The sequence below is a fragment of the Cinclus cinclus genome, chromosome 11 (assembly GCF_963662255.1).
Source record: "Cinclus cinclus chromosome 11, bCinCin1.1, whole genome shotgun sequence".
Classification (NCBI taxonomy): domain Eukaryota; kingdom Metazoa; phylum Chordata; class Aves; order Passeriformes; family Cinclidae; genus Cinclus; species Cinclus cinclus.
Window position 1 is genome coordinate 13667124 of NC_085056.1, and position 21675 is coordinate 13688798.

At 37.9% G+C, this 21675-nt stretch overlaps 1 protein-coding gene across 1 annotated transcript; it reads left to right on the forward strand.

Moving 5' to 3' along the window:
• The first annotated feature begins 1685 nt into the window (after positions 1-1685).
• Positions 1686-21222, forward strand: NETO2 (neuropilin and tolloid like 2). Its single transcript, XM_062500080.1, is given in 10 exon segments — positions 1686-1739; positions 1742-1946; positions 5343-5399; positions 6836-6976; positions 8748-8996; positions 11081-11125; positions 11214-11341; positions 14491-14719; positions 17579-17692; positions 20642-21222. Coding segments are annotated over 10 exon segments (1803 nt in total).
• Positions 21223-21675: the final 453 nt, after the last annotated feature.

A 21675-nucleotide genomic window follows, 5' to 3' on the forward strand; every position in this document is an offset into this window, starting at 1 on the left:
ATCTTTATCCCTGGGATTCTGGCTACCACTATACTAAGGATGTGTAATACTCTAAATGATTAAGTCTTTATTTTAAAAAATGGTGGAATGTTTCACTCTGTTTCTCAGTTGTGCCTGAGTGCTCCCCAGTTTGATATTCAGCTTGCCCTGCATGCATAGATCCCCCATTGTCATCACTGAAGACAGACAGTGCTCTCAGAGCCACACAGCAAATCGAGTCTGTTGTCTCTGTGTGAAGATCTCTAGAGCATGCAGAAAGAGCAGGGGAAAGACATACCATAGGGAGCTGAGAGCTGTATTGTATCCCATGAAATCTAAAGAATATATTTTGCCAGAAAGTACAAGCATATGTCAGATTTGCAGCCTAAAGCACTTGTTTTTCTAAGCAACATGCTGATTTCTCAGTATTGAGTTGAGCACCCATTTACTGCAAAACTAACTGTATTACCCTCATGAAGTAGAAGCCACACATTTGTGAACCTCTCTATACTCCAATGCAGAAATTGCCTTCTTTTTTCTTTTTTAGCTCAGATTTATTTTTAAAAAATTAAGAAATGCCAACATAGAACATCCTGACTTCTGCAAACAATGCAGAGTTTCTTACACCAGTTCAGGGGCTTCTTTTATATTATTCCATAAGCCTACCTCAACAACAGAACAGTAAGAACTTGCATTGCTTGTTTAGTGTCTTCACTCTTCAAAACTTACACAGCTGTCTGCAGGCTATGTGATCTAAAATATTTCATGCAAAGAAGTGAAGAAAATGAAAAATCCATTCTTTTAAAAACAGAGACAGAAGCTTGCTGCTTTTTCTGTATTCATAGTTCATGCTCACGCAGGTAAAAACTATCAGAGCTTTAAATGGTAGTACAAAAGTGTGCACCATAATTCATGAAATACAAGTCTGTAGCAAATACCAGATTCATGGATAAAAGAAGCTGCTCAATCTCTGCCTCAGTGTCTGCGATGCTGTTGGCTTTATGCTGGCCTCTTCTGCAGGGTACAGATCATGAAGTGGAAGCTCACAGAAGCACTAACTTTTATTACATTTGTCATCTAGGTGTCTCTTAAGTTCATAAAGTCAGTGTCCCATAGCTCAGGATCCTCTGGTAAAATTCTCACCATACTCCTCCAGAAAAAACAAAACACTTGGCCCTCCCCTTGAAACCCTTTGATAGTCAATGCAATCCTGCACCATGTGTGCAGTTCCTTTCTTCAGCACGCCATGTTCAAGTGGCATTTTTAGTCACTGCTTGTGCTTTCTGTACCATAACAGTCTATGGAGCTAAGCCTAGACTTAACTTTCATCTGCACTGAAGAATAGTCGTGTCAGAGAGATATGTAAGAGACTTTCAAAGAGGAAAAAAGGAGCAGAGGAATACTGTGTCCCTTGTAAGTTAAGGTGCATAATAACTATTTGAATTGCAGTTTATTAGAAATAACAAGATCATTCTTCATCCTTCTGGAAGTGCTACAAGACTGTTAATGAAAGTGGTTCCATCTCCCATGTCTGTTGTAATTGCTGTGACTGTGTCCCTGCTGCAATACCAGGACAGTGGTTCAGCACTAGCTTTCTACTGCACCAACTTCCAGGATTTGTCTCTTCTCTAGACATCTTCCTTCTTATGGATTTGTACTCTCCAAATTAGTCTTTGAGATTCAAAATTGTTTTTCCAGGAAGTAGTATGAATTTAGGACACCAGGAGATTGCTTTGTTGTTCTTAAAATGCACACAAAAATGGGTTAATGGAAGAAGTCTGAAAGGTCTAAAAATACAGTGACTGATTATTTTTTTCCTTTTCTTTTCATCCTGACTATTGATAGAGCTTGTTCTCAGCCCCTAAATGCCTGTTTGCTTTCCCACATTATACTGTGTCATGCCAATGCACTCAGTTTAAGGCAATACTACCTCAGGCTATCCAGCCCAGTACTCTCAGGCAGAACAGGTAAGTCCTCTCCACCTTTTTGCCAGCAATGTTGCACTGATAAGGACAGCACACATCTAGACCATTAGCCAGAGACACCTCTTTTCTTTATCACATTGTCACCCAGGATAAAAGTAGTGCCAAAGGAAGACCCTGGAACGTTTGCTACCCGGGCTACTCTGAATACATCCTAAGGGTTGAGAGCATAAGAAGGATGGGCATTGCCAGGGAAGGGCAAGAAAGAGGTGTAGGAGATTAAAACTGAAGAGGATGAAAAGGGCAGGGAGCAAAGAGAAGGTGGCCAATACTATTCCCACTCATCCATATAACATGACAAAAGGAAGACAGATAGACAAAATTTCAGCCCTTATCTTCTGCAGTTGCCTGCATATCCATGCTGCTCTGCAAGGAATAGGCAGTGTTTGTTTGCATTTACACACATACAGGCACTGGACTATTTATAGAAACAGCAAAGCTCTAGTGAAAGCCAATCAGGCTTTCTGAAGTCCTTTTAGGGGAGTTGTTTCTGTATCCACATGAGCAAGAAGGGAAATCAGTGGTTAGTGTAACAGAACATCTACTCTTATGTTGTTTCCATCAGTACAATCAATGGAATAAACGTAGATGCATACTGATTTTTGTGTTTTTAAGTCTGTTGTAACAGTGGCGGCCACAGTAAAGAGGTGTACTAAATAAAAACCAAAACAAACCAACAAACCCTCATTTTTTCACTTGAAAATTTGTTACTTGGAAGTGACTATTTGCATTCATTTTGTTAGTCACATGTTAATTTCACTCGTATTTCTCTGTATGTTTACTTTAAGAAAAAAAGTCAAAGCTTGTTTTGCATTTTGAGAAGCAGCCTAAGTTACACAGAGCTTGCTCTGTCCTTGCAGAACAGAGGGTGTACGTAGCCCATCTTTAAGAAAGGTGGATTGAATAGAACACACTGACATATGTTTTACACAGGACTGAGGAAACTGCCTTTACTTTAACAATAAAAGCCAACTTTGAAGTGTTGCACCAAAACCAGTGTAGAAAAAAAAAGGAGATTGACAACTTTATAACGGCTGTCAAGATCCTCTGTTAAGGACAAGTGATCTCAGGAGTACAAATGCATTGTAAATTCATGCAACTCATAAACTCAGATTTTTTCAGTGTATAGTTTAAACAGAGAAGGTGCAAAAATGAACTGTAAATAATTTTGAAATAATATAATCTATGTAAGGAATAGTAAAAACTAAAAACCAGCTGAAATCTGGTGTCAACCATATGTTAATAAAGATGGGATATTTTATTTGCTTTAAAGATTAGTGAACATGCATAACTAAATACCAATAATGGGTGCTAGATACTTTCTTCTGAAGGAGGAATTTTCTAGTCTAGGGTGAGTCAGTAATGATTAGAAACAACTGCTTTGTATTTGGATAATGACAGACAGTATATTTTTAAGTATATTAATATTAATGAAAATGCAGAATTATTGCAAAGATGGAAATTGAAAAACTACTTAAATCTTCACCTACTCTAACATAATCCAACCCTAAAAATCAAATAAGCTTCTAAGAACATAGCACTTGTTTGCAAGACCCATATGGTGTTTTAGAAAACACCCACAGTTATGAACCTGACTTACACAGGAAAAAAACAGTTGTTGGTGAGGAAAGTTTCAGAATGAAACACAGTCTAGTTCAATATTGGTAGAGAGAAGAAAGGGCAGCAGAAACATACATAGTAAAACATAAATGCTAGATGGACACTTTCAGGAGCAGACTTGATTCCTTTTATCTTTTCCCAAGATAATATATCCATGCCAGCGTTAGAGGAGCAGCTGGATGAGTTGAGTCAGGATCACTGTGGTTCACGGTCAGTGCATGCTCTCTCTGGAGCTCTAAAGGGCTCAAAGTCCAACAGCAGCACAGGGAAAGCCACACATGGGAAAATTGCTATTTCAACTGAGCCACTTACATGCCTGAACAACAAGGCAGGAAGGCTGGGAAAATAAAATTCATTTCTTGAATGTGACAATAAAGTTCCTGCTGAAATCTCTTTTTTGCCCTGCAGTGCTAAGGCAATGCGTGCCTGATGAGTAGATTAAGAACATGGGAAGGGCCATACCAGGTCACATCAAAGGTCCATCTTGCTTGGTATCTTCTTTTACAGACATATAAAAGCAGAATGAATATAAAAGTAGAGTAAATTATATTTGCCCCGAATACATTCCAGACTTCCAGCAACCTATGGCTTAAGGGGTTTCTGAAACAGAATTTTCTACCTCTAGATGTGTTAGGAATTATGTGCATTTAAAAAAAAAAAAAAGAAAGAAAGAAAGAAAAAACATTGTTTAATTTGAACATGGCACCTGCTCGCTTTGTCTGATACTCCCTGGTTCTCTACTGCAAGAGACAAGTAGTAGCTGCTCAGTTCTCAATCTCAGTGATACTTGTGATTTTGTAACTTGGATCCTATCTCCCCTCAGCTGCCCTCTGTCCAGAGCAGTCCAGGCCTGCTTAGCTAGTTCTGTAAGAGATGAGTCCAGAATTTCTGAGATGCTCCAGATGGAAGCAAATGAAAGATTTGGAGAGTGGCATATTAATTTCCTCTATTTCATTCTCTTTCTCCCTCCTGGTAATCCCAAACAATTGGAAGTGACAAAGTTGACAAAGCATTTTAGGAAATTCTGAACACTAAGGCTGCTTTAAAATTGTTGATGGACTGTGGAATACAGAGTTTTTCATATGTGCTGTTCATATGGATCATTCTTGAGTGCAGTGAATGTGTAAATGTAAGGGAAAGGCCGAAAGTAAAACAGCCAGGAAGGAAGGAAAGAAAGAGGGAGGCTCTCCATCTCCAGAACTTGGCATCTATCCATTTTCTACTGGCCCGTTATTTGCAGAAATCACTGGTATTGTGTGGCAGCATCACAACAACCAGTCTTGCAAGCACACAACTGTGAAATCTATGGAGGGGTTAAGTCCATGCAGTGTCTTCTGCACTACAGGTTAATTTATTGGAAGCTGGAGAAGTCTTTTGCACACATTATGCAAATAGAATCTTAGGATAAATATGATTCGGTGTAGCAGTGAAACATCTTGTTTCAGGACATAAAAGTTTTATAGACAACGGATACCATGTAAACTCTAGAAAATATTCTTAAAAGTCCCCTCAAACAATGAACTGCTGTTCTCATACTCACTTTCTTGAGGAACCTGGAAGAAGGACCAGCAGTGCATATAGCCTGCACTGGTTTCATAAATTGAAATGTTAAAGAAAACATACAAATTAATTACATATTTGTGTATGTTCTGAGTTGTTTTGGTCAGTGATGCCAGGATTTGTGTGAACTGGGACTGCTGAAAATGGTTCTATAACTTTGAAGAATTACTGATTTTTTTCCTGTCCAATTTCTCTCATCAGTGTTGCTTGTAACAATCCTGGTAGTGGAAGGCATTGCTGTTGCTCAGAAGACACAAGGTACAATTTTAGTTTGATGATTTTCTCTCAAAAAATTGAACAGTTTTATAACTTTTAATTGAGCGCTATACATGAAAATAAATGTTTACACTCAGATATTAATAACTCTTGATTTGTAGTATTCTCCATTTTCCCCATTTGCTGCATTTTCTCCAAAATGAACAAAGCCATGCAGTCACAAAAAACATGGAAGTTTCACTTTCCCAGGTGAAGTTCTATAGTTTCAGATGTTAGAGGTGGGAAAGAAATCACCACGGAAATTCATGTTTTCTGTATCTGACTGCAAGCTTTTCAAATAGTCCACCCACAAACATTTTTGAAGCCTGCTGAGTGGAGAAGGAGTCAATTTCACAAACATTATTTTTTCATATGTGGGATTACCCACACTTAAGAGAGAAGAATTCCTTGAACTGCCACCTACAGAATTTCTTTGAAAAAATTCTGCAGGAGAGAGTTTTCACCCCCATAAATTAAAAAGCTGTCAAGATACCAGTGGAAGGTGATGTAATTTACTGGAGGTATCTAAGACCTGTACCAGCATAGATGTTCTCTCACAGGTCACAAAATTAAAATTAAAACTGTGTAAATATAAATAACTCTATGAGAGTACCCTGTGAGATTTAGGAAATATCTAGCAGGAAATATATATCCTGTGTCTTGCTCTCTCCTATTCTGCTGATACCAAGGAGAGGGGCCAAAGGTACTTAAGAATGTCAGAGATCACACTATTCCCAACCTCTTCTCCATGGATGAAGAAATCTGAACCAAACTCCTGTGAATGATCCAGCATGAAGAACTACTTTACTAAACTGCAGAATCTCAGTCACAGAACACACTTCCCTGTACATCCAGAAGGGGAGCTTTGATCCTAAATGAGACCCTTAGCTACCAGGGCAATCTACCTATTGCTAGGAATTTTATTAACTACCATTGCTGTAATTAGTGTATTTGCATACAAACATTCTGTAAATAGATATCCCACCTTAGCATATTGGGGAATCAGGGCCAAAATCAGTGAAAGCTGACAAATATTTCTGATTATATTTACATAGGAATGGAGATACATAATCCATAAAATAATGGTATTGGCAGCCACTGTGACTGTTTCACTTAGAAAGAAGAGTATCAAAAACCTGAACTGAGTTGGGTAAAAAAATAAAAAAATCTACTCCCTCTTCTTTCCAAGGATCTCTGGATATATTTGATATTCAAAAACTGTGATTTCTTTAGGATATACCCCACCACAGAATTAAACAAAAGATTTCCTTAGATAGATATTGAGTGCCTTACAAGAGGGCTTTCAACCAAAATAAAAACCAAAATAAATTACTTTCTTCTTTATAGGCTATGTGTCATGCCAGAGTTTTACTTTATCAAATCTGCATGCTTGCAGAAGAAACTTATTTGATCACTTTTTTTTTTCTTTTTTGCTTAAGGTGGGCAAAATACTGGAGTGAACCGCATTCCTCCCACCCAGTGTGACAACTGGGTCAGGACCAGTAATGGAGGACATTTTGCTTCACCAAACTACCCAAACATGTACCCACCCAATCAAGAGTGCATCTATATCTTAGAAGGTACATGCTGTATTTCTGTTTTGTTTTGCTGTAATCTTACTGTTAAATGGAAAATCTTGAACTGTTGAAACTGTCATCTTATATTGCTATAAAGTATTTCATGGCTGTAATGGTAATACAATGAATTCTGCAGTCATTTACTTGAATGAGAAGCTAGATTTTCTCTCTCAACTAATAACAAATAAGTAAGAAATGCAAACATTAAGAAATTAACTATGTAGAATATGACATATCCTCACAGCCAGGAAAAGGAGCAGCTTATCTACTGTAATCTATGAAGGTATGGAATTAGTAAGATAAAAATTGTAGCTTGTTACCTTAACATCACTGATAACAGATTGCTAAAGACGAAGGCTATTTCATACCATGCTGTATTGCTCTATTTTACCAGCAGAAAACCTTTATGCTGTCCTTCATTAATAAAAAAGCTATATCTGGCTGCCATAGCACTGTACTAAAAATACAGAGATTTGTTAGCACTGCTGAGGTCACTATTTAAATAATGTGATGAGGACAAAAAAAAATGTCATTAACTAGAATAAAACCATATTCCAATGAGAATATCTTAAATAAAGGCTGCAAGACTTGAGACACTCCAATTATTTTTCCTCTTATTAGAATGCACCCAAAACCCACTGAAGTCAGCTAAAAATATTAGTCAGCGTAATCATCAGATTCATATCAATTAATTGAAATATTTCAAGTAATGAGGTTTGGTGAGTTTTTATTTGTACAGCACAGTAGTGGTTCACGGGCTGCTTACCCTTTTTGCTTGTTTCTATGCACATCTTGGTTTTGCACCTTGCCTGCCCAGGAATGCCCCAGGAAGCAGCCAGCTTGTCCTGCTGCAGGGCTGGGGCACAGGAGCAGCTTCCAGCTCTCCTCAATCCTTCCTCAGAAACACTGTGGGTGCCTGAGCGGGGCCAAGGCCCTCCAGAATTTCTAGCCAAGATCTGCTCCTTCGTGCAAACCACTGCCAGCATTCACAGCAGCTCCAAATGCGTGTAGCTCGTGTGAGTGAGGCAGAAGGTCTGACAGGAGTAAATCCTTTGGGCATTCAGGAAAAGCAGGCAGCATGTGATTCCTCAGCGCTGGCACTCCAGATCCCAGCCAGGGTCGGGAAGTTGACGTAGCGCAGCCGATGCCAAGAACGAGGAACACTAAAGCCATTCATACAGGAGAAAGTCTTGGGATCCAACCCACGGATGTGAGAGTCAGGATTTAGGGTTCTGATGTGAATCCTGATGTTAGGCTGCCACAGGCTCAGACTGACCAACATCTGTAACCACGTGCGTATTGTTGACATATATGAAGCACTTACACTTCTCTGAACGTTCTAGTAAAAGATGCCTTCTGTGAAAGGATTTACAAATTTGGACTTTATGTTTAAGAAATAGTGCGTAGTTCTTCCTGTCTTTCTCTTTTCCATTCTTTTCTGCATAGCTCAGTGTTTTGTCCTTTTTTAACCTCATTTGAATACCTTTGTATATATGTTTCTATCTGTTATATGTGCTGCATTAAATTAATGGGATTTCTGAATTTTCAACAATTAAGATCAGCAAGCAAAGAATTTTGTATGATTCTATGCAGAAGTATCTTTTAGAAAATAATTTTTGAAATTTTTGTAGCAGACTGCTGATGTGTTTTGAGAAATTTCCAGTTTCTTTTTTATCTTGCTGTTTTAGAGGCCTGTCTCTTCATTACTTCATGTCTTTGTGGTTTTTATCAAGATCTTAATTTAATCTTTTGCTCAATTTTTTTTTATGTCTAGCTGCTCCACGACAAAGAATTGAGTTGACCTTTGATGAACCCTATTACATAGAACCCTCATTTGAATGTCGGTTTGATCACCTGGAGGTTCGAGATGGACCTTTTGGGTTCTCCCCTCTCATTAATCGTTACTGTGGTCTGAAAAGTCCTGCACTAATTAGATCAACAGGGAGATTTATGTGGATCAAGTTTATTTCTGATGAGGAGCTGGAAGGAAAGGGATTTCAAGCAAAGTACTCATTTATACCAGGTAAAGATCTCTAAAAGTCTGACTGAGTTAATGACTGTCTGCTCCCATTGAACCCTGTGGGTGTTTGTCCTCTCAGCCTAGAGCTGCATTTCAGCATAAGCATTTACACAGGCACAGTGACAATGTGATAGCCACAGTCTCAGTTCTCCTAATCCTACAGGGCACGTGGCTAAAAACACTTGGGGAATCTTGACTGCAGGAAATTACAGGTCTGTAGTTTGCTAGTGAGGGAAGACAGATGAGCTTGTTTATGCTGAAGTCTTCAGCAGCACCCCTCTTTATTTCTCTACTCGTACCAGTTTCACCAGTGGTAGGAAAGACAAATTATGCAAAGAGCTGCCTTTTCACCAGCCTCTCTTCTAGGAATGTAAGGCACTGGACAAAAACACCCGAAGCAACTTTACAATAGCACTCCAGCCAGATGCAAAATGTTTTAAATCTCCATTCTGAAGACCCAGAGCAAATACCTGCACAGTCTAAGCACGAGCTCTCGGTATAACTGGATTCCCTCAGCCCTTGGGCTCAGACAACAGAGCTGCTCTTTGCTCAAAGTGCTGTGTAGTTCACAGGTGCAAAGGAGAGGACAATGTGCTGACAGTGCCTTTAGACAAACAAAAATTACATCTGCTCTCTGGAGCTACTTAAACCTGGCAGGGCATCCTTCTTACATGAAAATTTGACCTGATGTCCTTGTGCAATGCTTGACTATTGTACTCCATAGATACTACACGTGTAGTTATCAGCATTTTATTGTCCTTTGGGACAAAAGGCAATATACAAGTGTCAGCTCTACTACTTTGATAAATGTATACACAAACGTAACTTCTTAATGTTATCTTTACCCCTAGAGCACATGAAAACACAATTCATGATTATATTTACTGCTTAGGGATTAGACTCAGAAACTTCAGATTAATATAGTGACCAGACCATTGGGAATTGCATGATAAAATGTTTTCACAGGGACGTGTTTATGCATTTCGCTAAGTCCATTTCCAAAGTCATTTCGTCAACATCACTTTCAAAACTAGATTGCCATAGTTGCAGGCTGGAATTTTAAATATACATTTAAACTGTATGTTATTTTCACAACAGATTACAACTACTGAAGGATTGATATTTTTCTTTTCCTTCCCCTTAGTTTATATGAAGCGTGGTAAAATATTGTACGGTTGCAAAAATGAATGGGAGCATATGCACGTACTCCTCCTCCATAAAAAAATCAGCTTACAAAGGAGGTTGAAAACCTTGCAGAATTTTGCATATAGTGATCATAGATTTTTCACTATAGGTAAATAAAAAGAGGAAGGCTAAGAAGGCATGTTCTGAACTGTGCTGAGTCTTAAGCTCAGGACTGAGGCATTCTAGGAGAGGTGATAAACTTCCTATACAGAAAAAATAATTTATAGGATCACAGAAAGAGCCAAACTCTGGACCTTCATTTGGAAAATAACTTTGTACCAAACAAGCATGCACTCTTGCATGAACTGGTGCTTTCTTTGCACAGAACAACATTTCATAAACCACGCCTAGAAATGTTCTGCATGGCCTAATACAAGAGACACAGACAACCCAGGGAAAAGTACCTTTAGGACTGAAACGGCCTTCTTCACATACTTTTTTAAGAGTGGTTAGCAATTTCAAAGTGTTGATATATTCTGCCTAGCTCAGTTCAAATTCTTCAGAACTACATAGCAGTGTGATAAAATAAATCTAAATGAGCTTTTTGCACAGAGAAAGATCCCCTGTACTCTTGTGGAGCTCCAGTGGTTTCAGTGAAAACTGACATAGATAAATTCAGAATATAATGTAGGAACAAAACACTGAATAGTAATTTTTGGTTATGCTAGAAATCTGAGCTGTCAGGATAGAATTACCTTTTTCTGATAAGGTCAATCTTTGTGGAATAATGTTCTTATCTAAGAAAACTTTGTCTCCGTATGTTCCAACTGATTCAGTAAACTTTCTGGCAATTTTTTTGTGACATTAATAAAAAATGGATATAATCTGCAGATAATATTAAAGCTTTAAGTGATTCTCAAGCACTGATAGCCCTTGTGATTCATGACTTATTTCTATTACAGATCCTGACTTCACTTACCTAGGAGGTATTCTAAATCCCATCCCAGGTATAGTATTACAGTAACAATTTCTTTATACGTGAAATTTTAAATTAATGTATATTGCATTTGACACCAATGTCTATCTTCTCCCTAGACTGCCAATTTGAGCTTTCAGGAGCTGATGGAATAGTACGTTCCAGTCAAGTAGAACAAGAAGGGAAAACAAAACCAGGACAAGCAGTTGACTGCATCTGGACAATTAAAGCCACTCCAAATGCTAAGGTGGGTTTTGTTCATATAATTCAGTCTGTAACGGGTTTCCATGACAGTAGCAACAGGTAATGGTCACTAACTGTGATTTGCATAATGTTGTACTTCACTGAAATGAGTCCTGTAGCAGTACCTTAGGAAATCCAGAGAGACAATAGTTTCTGAAATTAAACTTACACAAGTGTATAGTGCTGGCTTCCTACTTCTGGAAGCTTCAAATACCAAATAACTGTGAGAACTCCTTAAGCAACAATTTTCAGGGGCTTGGACCCTGGTTTATTGGAAGACGGCAGGCACAAATGCTGGCTGACGTCTTCAGTAACTTCCAGGAAATCTCACTGCCAAAACTTAATGTTTTGCCTCCAGTGGTTCTGTTGGAGAATTTGGTACAGAGACAACAGAACTTGTGCCTGCTTCTCCCATCTAATTCACAATCCAGCACCTTAAAACCTATTTTCATCAGCAGTCTGAGCTAAATGGGAAGGCTTTACCTTGTTAGGTGGACAGCAGGATAAAGTCCTATTCACAACCCCAAAATATAGTAGCTACAGCCTGAGTCGTATTTGTTTCAGAATCATATTTGTTAAATATATTGCACAGAAGAGCATGTATTTTCTCCATGTTAAAAAGTATTTTGAAGCAGTAGCTGCCAAGATGACAAACCTTTCCTTTGCCTTCTTACACACTCCTAACAGTTAACTAACCAGTCCTGTTAACCACCTAGCAAGTGCATTTTAAAACAGTAACCAAAAAGATGATAACAAGAGGACCAGACATGAAAAAAATTAAAAGTCCATTAATATATTTGAGCCTTTGAGGAATTGAGTCAATTCCCAAGAGCTCTATACTAGTCTAAGTAATAGACGCAGTTTTTCCAGAAACAATAACAATCCCATTTTCTCTTCTGCATTGCCACATAAGTGCACCAGGTCTTGTGCTTAAGTATTTTAATAAATTATTGAATGTTGCCAGAAGGCAGAGTTATAGCTGGGTGAGTCCTGGAATTAGATCATCTTCCTAAATTATTGATTTAAAACATTACAGAAAAATAATTCTTAGTATTCTGACAGTGGTTTCTCAAGCTTCAATTCAGGCAGAATTATGATGATGAAGTCCATTAGATCTGATACAGTGCAGTCTCTTGAGAAAAATAAGCAGAGACATTTTTAATTTCCTCAATTTGATTTTGTAATAAAAATAAACTTTTAAAACTGACACAAGTGCAGGAATGAAAGTACTTTTAAAATGTGTATAGCAGACACTTAATAAATCTCCTCCAGATTTCATAAAATTACCAGAACCATCAATATAATGTAAGAGTAAGGACCTTTTATACTTGCATAACACATTAATCCAGAGGATCTTGTGAAGAGGTGAGCACTTTTAATGGGATTATTCCTTTGTTATCATACAAATAATAGCTCTACTAAAAGTGTGCTAAATTATTTTTAGTTTCCATTGTAATTTTGTAGCAGATATATAAAGTCAATCATTAAAAGAAAATACCATCTCTCAGCCCAAATAGTAGCAATTGCAGCTCACATCCATGTTTTTGAGATAAGCCATCAATGGAGAACAGGTTCTCAATGTAGCTGAGAATTTCCAGCAGTAAATCTAACCAAAACAGCGGGGGGGGGGAAGAAAATAGAAAAAAGAAAAAAATCCATAAGCTGAAAATCACAAAACAGTGAACTGAATCATGAGCTACCATGGCACAGGCTGGCAGCTTCAGACAGAACGTGCAAGGGAAGGCAGTGCTGGCCAGCCTGTTTCTGGAAGCACGGGGAAGGAAAAGCTGGGGTGTGCAAGTGTTTCCTGTCTCTCTCTTTTACCATGTTTTCAACAAAACCTGGTAGGTGTAGGAGGGGGCAGGGGATGTATATAATCTCGTTTTGTCTCTCAGAGCTGGTTGGTAGCGAGCTGTGGCAAAGGGGCAGCAAACCGGGTTATAGAGCCCAGGCGTGGGATTCATGTGCCCTGACCTCCTGCATCCCACCTGAGCGGGGGGCGCAGCGTCCTGGGGCAGATCATAAAGCCCTGAGGTGCAGAAGCTGTGCAGTGTCCCTGGCAGGGGCAGGACACAGGTCGGGAGCCGTGCTCAGACAGCCCCAGGCTGCAGCGGCTGAGCCCAGGGGCGCCGGGAGAGCTCAGGGCCAGGGGAGCAGCTCCTCAGCCTCCGCCTGGGCACGTCGCTCCTCTGGCAGCACAATGGCTATCTAAGATTTGTTAAAGTCCAAAATGGCCTTTGCAGCGTGCTTAGGTGACTTGGTTTCATATCTCAAAATTTTCAGAAGAATTTTGAGAATTCCAGTACAGCCATTGAAGAGATTCAAAAGCCTTTTGATGTGTTCATGTAATTTTAACTGAATTACAATCTTGCACGAATTTCCTGCTCCAGCAAAATAAATTATTTACTTACTCTTTAAATACCACCTCAATCTTCTAATTTCCTTGCTGCATGTGTTCTAACACATATGCAGCCTTCTCTTGGATTAGATTTCTGCTTTTAGAAGTATTAAGATTAGCTTAAATTCATTAATTCTTCCTACACAGCCAGCTTACTTCTCTCGTTTCCATTTTTATTCAAATTACTCCTGACTTCATGGCTTGTGTCTTCCATAACACAGCTATAGTTCAGTAATTAGCTTTCATTCTGAAGCAATAAATTTTAATTTCCTTATTTTACTTCAGAGCTTTTCTGACTAGACTCTTTCCCCTATATTTTAACATTGTTTTCATGAATTAGAAAAAAAGGAAAGAGAACAGTCAAAATACTTCAAAAATTATTTCAGTACATTTATGCATTCCTTATATCTCTTCTAGAGAAACAGACTTCACATGTAGCAGAGCTTCTTGAGGGTTTCTTCACCATGTGTGTTGCTTTGTACTGTTTTTCCAAAGGGAGCAGAAATAAATCAAAGTAGATTTTAAAATAAAGATTGTTTTGGAGAGCAGAAAAAAGTGAAATGGGTACCCAAGACAAATGTCAGGTAATACTCTACATGGACATCTAATGAGAAAATCAAAGTTTAAAAGTGTTGTGAATTGGGAATAATATCTATGTGTAAGGGGGGAAAAAAATCTTATTCAAGCTTTCCTAAGAAAGAAAATTCCTCTCTGTACTTCTTCTCCTAAAGACACTGATTCCTCTTCTCTAACAGATCTATATGCGATTTCTGGACTATCAAATGGAGCATTCCAATGAATGCAAAAGGAACTTTGTTGCTGTGTATGATGGGAGCAGTTCCATTGAAAACCTGAAGGCCAAGTTCTGCAGCACGGTGGCCAATGATGTCACTCTGCAGACAGGGACAGGGGTGGTGAGGATGTGGGCAGATGAAGGCAGCAGACTGAGCAGGTTCCGAATGCTCTTCACTTCCTTTGTGGATCGTAAGTAGCTCTAAAAGTGCCAATTCTCCTGGAATCAGGATACTTCAGGTATTTTAGGGAAAGCATCACCTGTATATTAAGCGGCAGGAATACATACAAAAGGTTGTTTCTATTTCCTTCACATACCAGCAGGCAAATTAGATAATTGCTTTATTACATTTCTAACACAGATCTTGAAGAAGAGCTTTCCTCCATTTTTAAAAGGTATATTTTCCATTTGAAGTCAGCAGTACTGCCCTAGGCTACATCCTTCTCACATAGAAACATCCTTCCCTACAAATGAGCAGAGACTTATTTCAAAAAGACAGCAGTGGGACTGAAGTGTGCTCTCCTACTAGCTCCCAGTTCCCTGCCAGACACCACAACAGGTGGTTGCAAAAATTGATAACTGCCCTTCCACTAGCTTTTACTTCAATACAGTTATTTACATTGGTGATAGTGCAAGTTATTCCAGCTTTCAGTTTAGAAAATGCTATGAACTTTGCCAGGGAAATTATCTATTTAAATTAATAAATAATTGGGTTTTTTACTGTTGTTGAGTTTGGATTTTTTGGGGGGGTTGTGGAGGATTTTTAATGCAAGAGTTTGAAACAGTAAATACTCCTAAAGGTAGATAACTCTCCAAATTTATGAGTTTAAAGCAACTCAAAAGTCACTGGCAAAAGAACATCTGCAAAGGTATGTGGTTATTGCTATTTATTTGAGATACTACCTTTCTTGGATAGCGTCATTGAAAAGTATGTGGCTGAAAAGTGTTTCAAGTGTTTTTATATAATCTAGTCATAAGCAATTTTTCTAACTGAAAAAAGTGAATCTGAGCTTATCTTATTTTCAGATTATTAAGATATATTTCTCTTCTACCTTGCTAATGATTTGTAATTATATGAAGCCAACCATGAAAATAATATTTCTGGAAAGATTTCCATAAATGAACTAGTAGTGCATGACAGTCACCTAACACACACCTAGCGCTGCTTGCAGATTTGACTAAGCAATTCAGCTAACAGCAATGTGAAAAATCAATGGATTTGATTCCTGGCTTGATTCAATAGATGAGTAATGCTGGATACAAAGAGCACAGTGAGCACTGCACCACTTTTGGGCAGCGGTTATGAGAACAGTCCAGCTATGTCCTTGAAGTCCTAGGCTGGAATTGATCAACCATTGAGACTTTTAGACTTCAAACTCCCCAAAATGACAGACAAAAAAAAAAAAGTCCATTTTTCCCATCTTCATGAACTGGGAACAAAAGCCCACAAAAACTTAAAGGGACTACCAAAACATGTGAAATAGAGTCTGCTGGCAGATGTAGAAGCAATGGCAGAATGCATAATTCAAAAATATAGAGCTGTACAAAGAAAGGGAATATGTTTACATTATGGCATAACTGACAGAATGGGCCTGACATTGACCTTCTGAAAGAGTGATTCTGTTTTAAAGCACTGCTCTTCAGACTAGATCTACTCTCCAAACAATTAAATTCTCAACTCACTTGAGCAAGGAAGGGATGTGATAGCTACCATGACATTTTTAAGCACTGAGATTACATAGATAGATAAACTGTTCCAAAACATATTCTAACTATGTTCTGTATTCATACTTGCACTACAATTAAAGCAAGTTCTTGTATGGAACTTCTTGCCAGATTGCCAGGGTTAAGCAGTAACAGCAAATACAAAAGCTTAAAACCAAAACCAATGAGTGTAGGGTTACCCAACTTCAGTGGAGTAAGCCATGGGAAGAAAAAACATATGTAATTTAGGAATGCAGAATCAAAATTAAAGATTTTAGTGTTCTTTTTTTTTTCTTGGCATAACTTCTCTTTTTGTCATTGTGAGTCTCAAGCCTAAGAGAATGACTAAGTGACAAATACAGTGTTCAGGAGCAGTCACTCCCTCTGCTCCACCCTTTGTGTTTCCTGTAATGTTTCAGAGAATCCAGGCTGCTCAAGAACACATTCTGACTGTGAAACCAAATAGTAGAATGTCTGCCACACATCTATGCTGTATAGTATATAACTGACTCCACTAATAACAGACATTTCCATCATAAAAATACCACATTACTGAAACAAAGGGAAAACCAATTTCTTGTCCAGTGCCCTGAATTTATAAACAATTTCCAATGTATAAGATACAACACCCTGGAAAGAATGATTACTACTTTCTAATATATTTTTCTTATGTCAAGGAGCTGTAACAAATACTCACAAAAACAAATACTCACAAAAACATGCCTTCTAGTTAACTTATTTCTTCAAATTTCTGACTATATATAGATAGATACATAAAAAGCTAAACTGTACTCTCTCAATCCCTGCATTAGCTATAATAGGAGGATTCAGGAGCTTTTGATTCATAAGCAGGAATGACTTAGATGCCTTTAGTTATTGCAATCTCTTGCAATTACTGAAACAGTCCTCCACAAGCTAAAATCTGATTTGCCTTAAGATATTAATGGGCTCTAAAATGCAGATGTTCAGGGACTGTACAACATCTACACAGCAGATGCTCCACAGAACAAATATATAAGTGATAATGAGCATGTGATTTTTAAGTATTAAATTTTTAAAGACACATACTAAAGCTTTCTTCCATTATCTGAGTTTTGTGACTGTCTGTCTCTATTTGCTACCTATCTCTTTGGAGCAAGAATTGGTTTTGTAGAATTGATAATATGCTGAAACAATCACATGAAGAGAGAAAAGCATTAGATAGTGTCATGCAAGAGAAGCAATTTTCTTTGAAACAGAGAGGAAGAATGCATGTTAAAAACCCCAGATATAGAAAATTAATAGTTCTATTGCAAGGCATCAATTACTGAAAATTCTCAGTGTTTTCTTTCTCTTCTCTCCTGCAGCTCCCTGCTCAGGCAACACTTACTTCTGCCATAGCAACATGTGCATCAATAATTCTTTAGTCTGCAATGGCATTCAGAACTGTGCATACCCTTGGGATGAGAATCACTGCAGAGGTGAATATAGTGCAAACTACAGCCTTTATGAGCTAGCCTGGTCAGTTTGCCTTTCAAGAAAGTCATGAAATGTCTTTTTCCTGGAAATATGCTGAAGACAACTATTCTACTAATCTCAGGAAGGTGTTCCAAATTTTTTATTTAAACTCAGGACACATGTAAGCATCCTGAATATTGATCTTACTGCTTTTAACTAAATTTCTTCCTCTTCAGCATATACTCTGTATTTTAAAAGTATATCAGCTTGATAAGAACTAGAATTCAGCATTTTTGAGGCTGCAACCTATCAATTTCTAAACTTTACCAAAGCAAGAATTGTAGGGATGGGTTATACTTTTCAGAGATAAAAATAAAGAGCAGAAAAAACACAGAAAAGTTTTCAAGCACAAAAAGCCTCTCTCGGATTGAAATAGAAGCAACAGTTCTCAAAGACAATTTTAAAACATTAGTTTAGAGTTGTAAATCACAGGCTATTTCAGGATAAATTCAGATGCTGTATATGGTGTGAGAAAGGATGGGAGGAAGGAGGGATTGTTAGGGAGCATGAAATAAACACTTAGGGAAGACAGACACATGTAAATTGCTGCTTTTAGAACATGGGTTGGGAGTATTATTTCAAGCATCACAACTACAGTTAAGACTTGTTTCAATATCAAGCTTTGTAGGAAAAATTCTCATAATTTGAAGAAATTGTTATTCTTTTAAAGCACAAACATTCTCCCATGCTTCAAGAACAGCTCAGCTGTCAGAACAAAACCAGTTTGAAGGTCAACAATTTTTCTTGCTAAAGAAAACAATAGAACAAAAACCCTTGGGCTTGTTTGCTTAGGGTTTTCTGACAAATAGAATGACATCAATAGGTCTGAACACAAAACTCCCGAAGATTTAAATATGTATTCCATTTCAAAGAGAAACCAACACTGCAGAAAGGGTTAAAACCTTCTCTGCAGAAAGTCAGAAATTTCTTTTCAATGCACAAATCCTGCTTGCATTTTTTAAGTAAATAACCATTTAAAAAACCCTACTTTTTAATTTCATTTTAAACAAAGAAATTCACACCACTAATAGATACTCTAATGTAAAACATATTGTGGAAGTTTTTTCCAGTCAACAAAACTGGTCCATAACTCCCAAGTTTGCAATGTAAAACTAAGCTTCCTCTAGACAATCCTTACCTTTGATAATATTCAACATTCCCTCTTAAGTTTAATTTCTAGATCTCTTTCCCATCTTTACCAGCTGCTTTCTAGACTCTGTCCTAGAATCCACACTTCACTCATGTACTGCAGTATTTTAAAAATTAATTCCATAATATCTCTGTCTTTCCCAGTATTTGTAAATTGCTGTATCTGGTGCTGAGCAAGCCATCCTGTTTTATATTGAAGACAGTCTGAATTCTGCTGTAATACTTGCACAGCAGAAGCTAAGAGACAGCTGAAGACTAGATCCATGTTAGATCCTTAAGGGAGACTGGTGCAACCAAATAAGCAGTTCTTAGCCTTATAAAGAGATCTGCTCACAACTGTGCTCCTGCAGGCACCCAGAGTTCTCATTTAGTCCATATCAATAGCTACATAAGTCTGAGCATATTGTGACCTACTTATGCCTAAGCCCTGTAACAAAAATATTGATAGAGAAGTCAGTTGTGTGCAATTTATTTTAAGAGACTGGAGAAGACACCGCCTTTTGCAAAACAACTTTTTGATTAAAATATCTGCCAAGAATTAAGAAACCTAGATGCAGACAAGAGAACTGCCATAGCAGTGAAATTCATACCTCCCACCATGGATGGCACCACTGTGATCTCAGATAGGCAGGACAAATGGGAAATATCCTCCTTCACTTCAAAGGTAAAAAGTAGCTCAAAGGAAACAGTCCAAGCTCTGAAACGGAAATGTAATTTCTTTTTAGCCAATTCCTTGTCTCTGCTTAGTAGGATTGTTTCAAATCACACATGATGGTGTATAACTCTCCCATGCACTATGTGTGGTATTTAGGTATCCAACACATATTCAGATGCCAGTAGCCAGATATCTGAAAATAAAGAAATTATTATGCAAGATTTAGGATACTGCATTTTCTCCTTCATAGTGTTAAATACTTTTCTTCCACTAGCCAGTGTTGCAGTGTAGAATCTCTCAGTCCCCCATGACAAGAACATTAATGGAACAAAAATCCAACTGGAAAACATTAATCTTCAAATAAGAATTTTAAATATGGAAAACCATTTTGTTCTGATGCTGCCATCTTGTGAGTTTTCACATGAAGTACTAGCCAAAATTGCCAGATCATTAAGATTGGTTGTTGTATTATCCTCCCCCCCCCCCCTTTTTTTTTTTCAAGTAACTTCATCATTGGACTCTTAGAACTGGAATAGAGCTTTGCTAAAGCTCCCTGTGATGAATTAGGTATAACAGACTTACACAATAGACACAGTCATTACATTTCCAAGAGATGTGAAAACAAACAGTACAGTCATGCTTGTATCTGATAGTCTTTCACTTTTAAAGAAGAACTAGACAATTTTAAATCTACATTTTCTTCTACTGACATCACTGGGAATATTACCAGCAGGAGCAAACCATGGTAAGAGAAACATCATCTGTAGCTGGATTTAACCTATTTAAGGTTAATTTAAGCCTATTTAGCTCATGGATTTAGGAATATAGACCATCAGTTAAGGTTCAGGATGGAAGGCACATCCCAGCTGAGTCAGCAAGCACTGGTTCACAGAGTTGCACCTGCCACTGAATTATCAAATTATCATATGGTAGCCACTAATGGCAGGGAATTAGACAAATCCCATTGACATACAGGACTAGTCTCCAGTCCCATTAAGCAATTTTATCACTTGCATGGCAATCACAATATGGTTTAGCTTTGTTTAAATAAATTATCAAAAGTGTAGAAGCTAAAAAATATATTGTCATAGTATTTTTTTCTTTGCAGAAAAGAAAAAAACTGGATTGTTTGAACAAATCACCAAAACCCATGGGACAATCATTGGCATCACAACAGGGATAGTTTTAGTTCTTCTTATCATTTCAATTCTAGTGCAAGTAAAGCAACCTCGCAAAAAGGTTATGGCTTGCAAGACTGCCTTCAATAAAACTGGTTTCCAGGAAGTTTTTGATCCTCCTCACTATGAACTGTTCTCACTAAGGGACAAGGAAATTTCTGCAGATTTGGCAGATTTATCAGAGGAACTTGAAAACTATCAGAAACTGCGCCGCCCTTCAACAGCCTCCAGATGCATTCACGACCACCACTGTGGCTCCCAGGCCTCCAATATCAAACAGAGCAGGACCAACCTGAGCTCCATGGAACTGCCCTTCCGCAATGACTTTGCGCAGCCCCAGCCCATGAAAACATTTAACAGCACATTCAAGAAAAGCACTTACACTTTCAAGCAAGCTCACGACTGCCCTGAGCAGGTGATAGAAGACAGGGTGATGGAGGAAATTCCATGTGAAATTTATGTCAGAGGAAGGGAAGATACAGCACAAGGTTCATTATCTATTGACTTTTAACTTCCTGCTGAAGGTGGTATCGGTGTACATACAAAATGCTCATGTACAATGACAGTGTATATATTAAAAGTGTACCATACTCAGCGTGTGAGATGCACACACTTTTAGCTTATTATACTTCATTTCAAAAAACAAAACCAGTCTTCATAATCAATTCTTGCTGAAAAAGTGGTGGATTTCCTCCAATCTTCCCAAGATACCTATCTAGTGGAGGAGTAAGACAGAGACTTTGCATGGCAATCGTAAGATAGGATATTGGAAGAAAAAACCCTGCAACTGCTAATCACTGAACACTGAAAGCAATGACTACTTCTATTCTCCATACCATTTTCTCTTCTTTAGGTGTCTGCTTTTCAAGACAATTTTAATACCTCACTTGCATAAATAAAAGTAGTTAATTGCACCATGTCTATGTCAACATAGTTGTCTTATTGTATTTGTCAAATTGAAAGT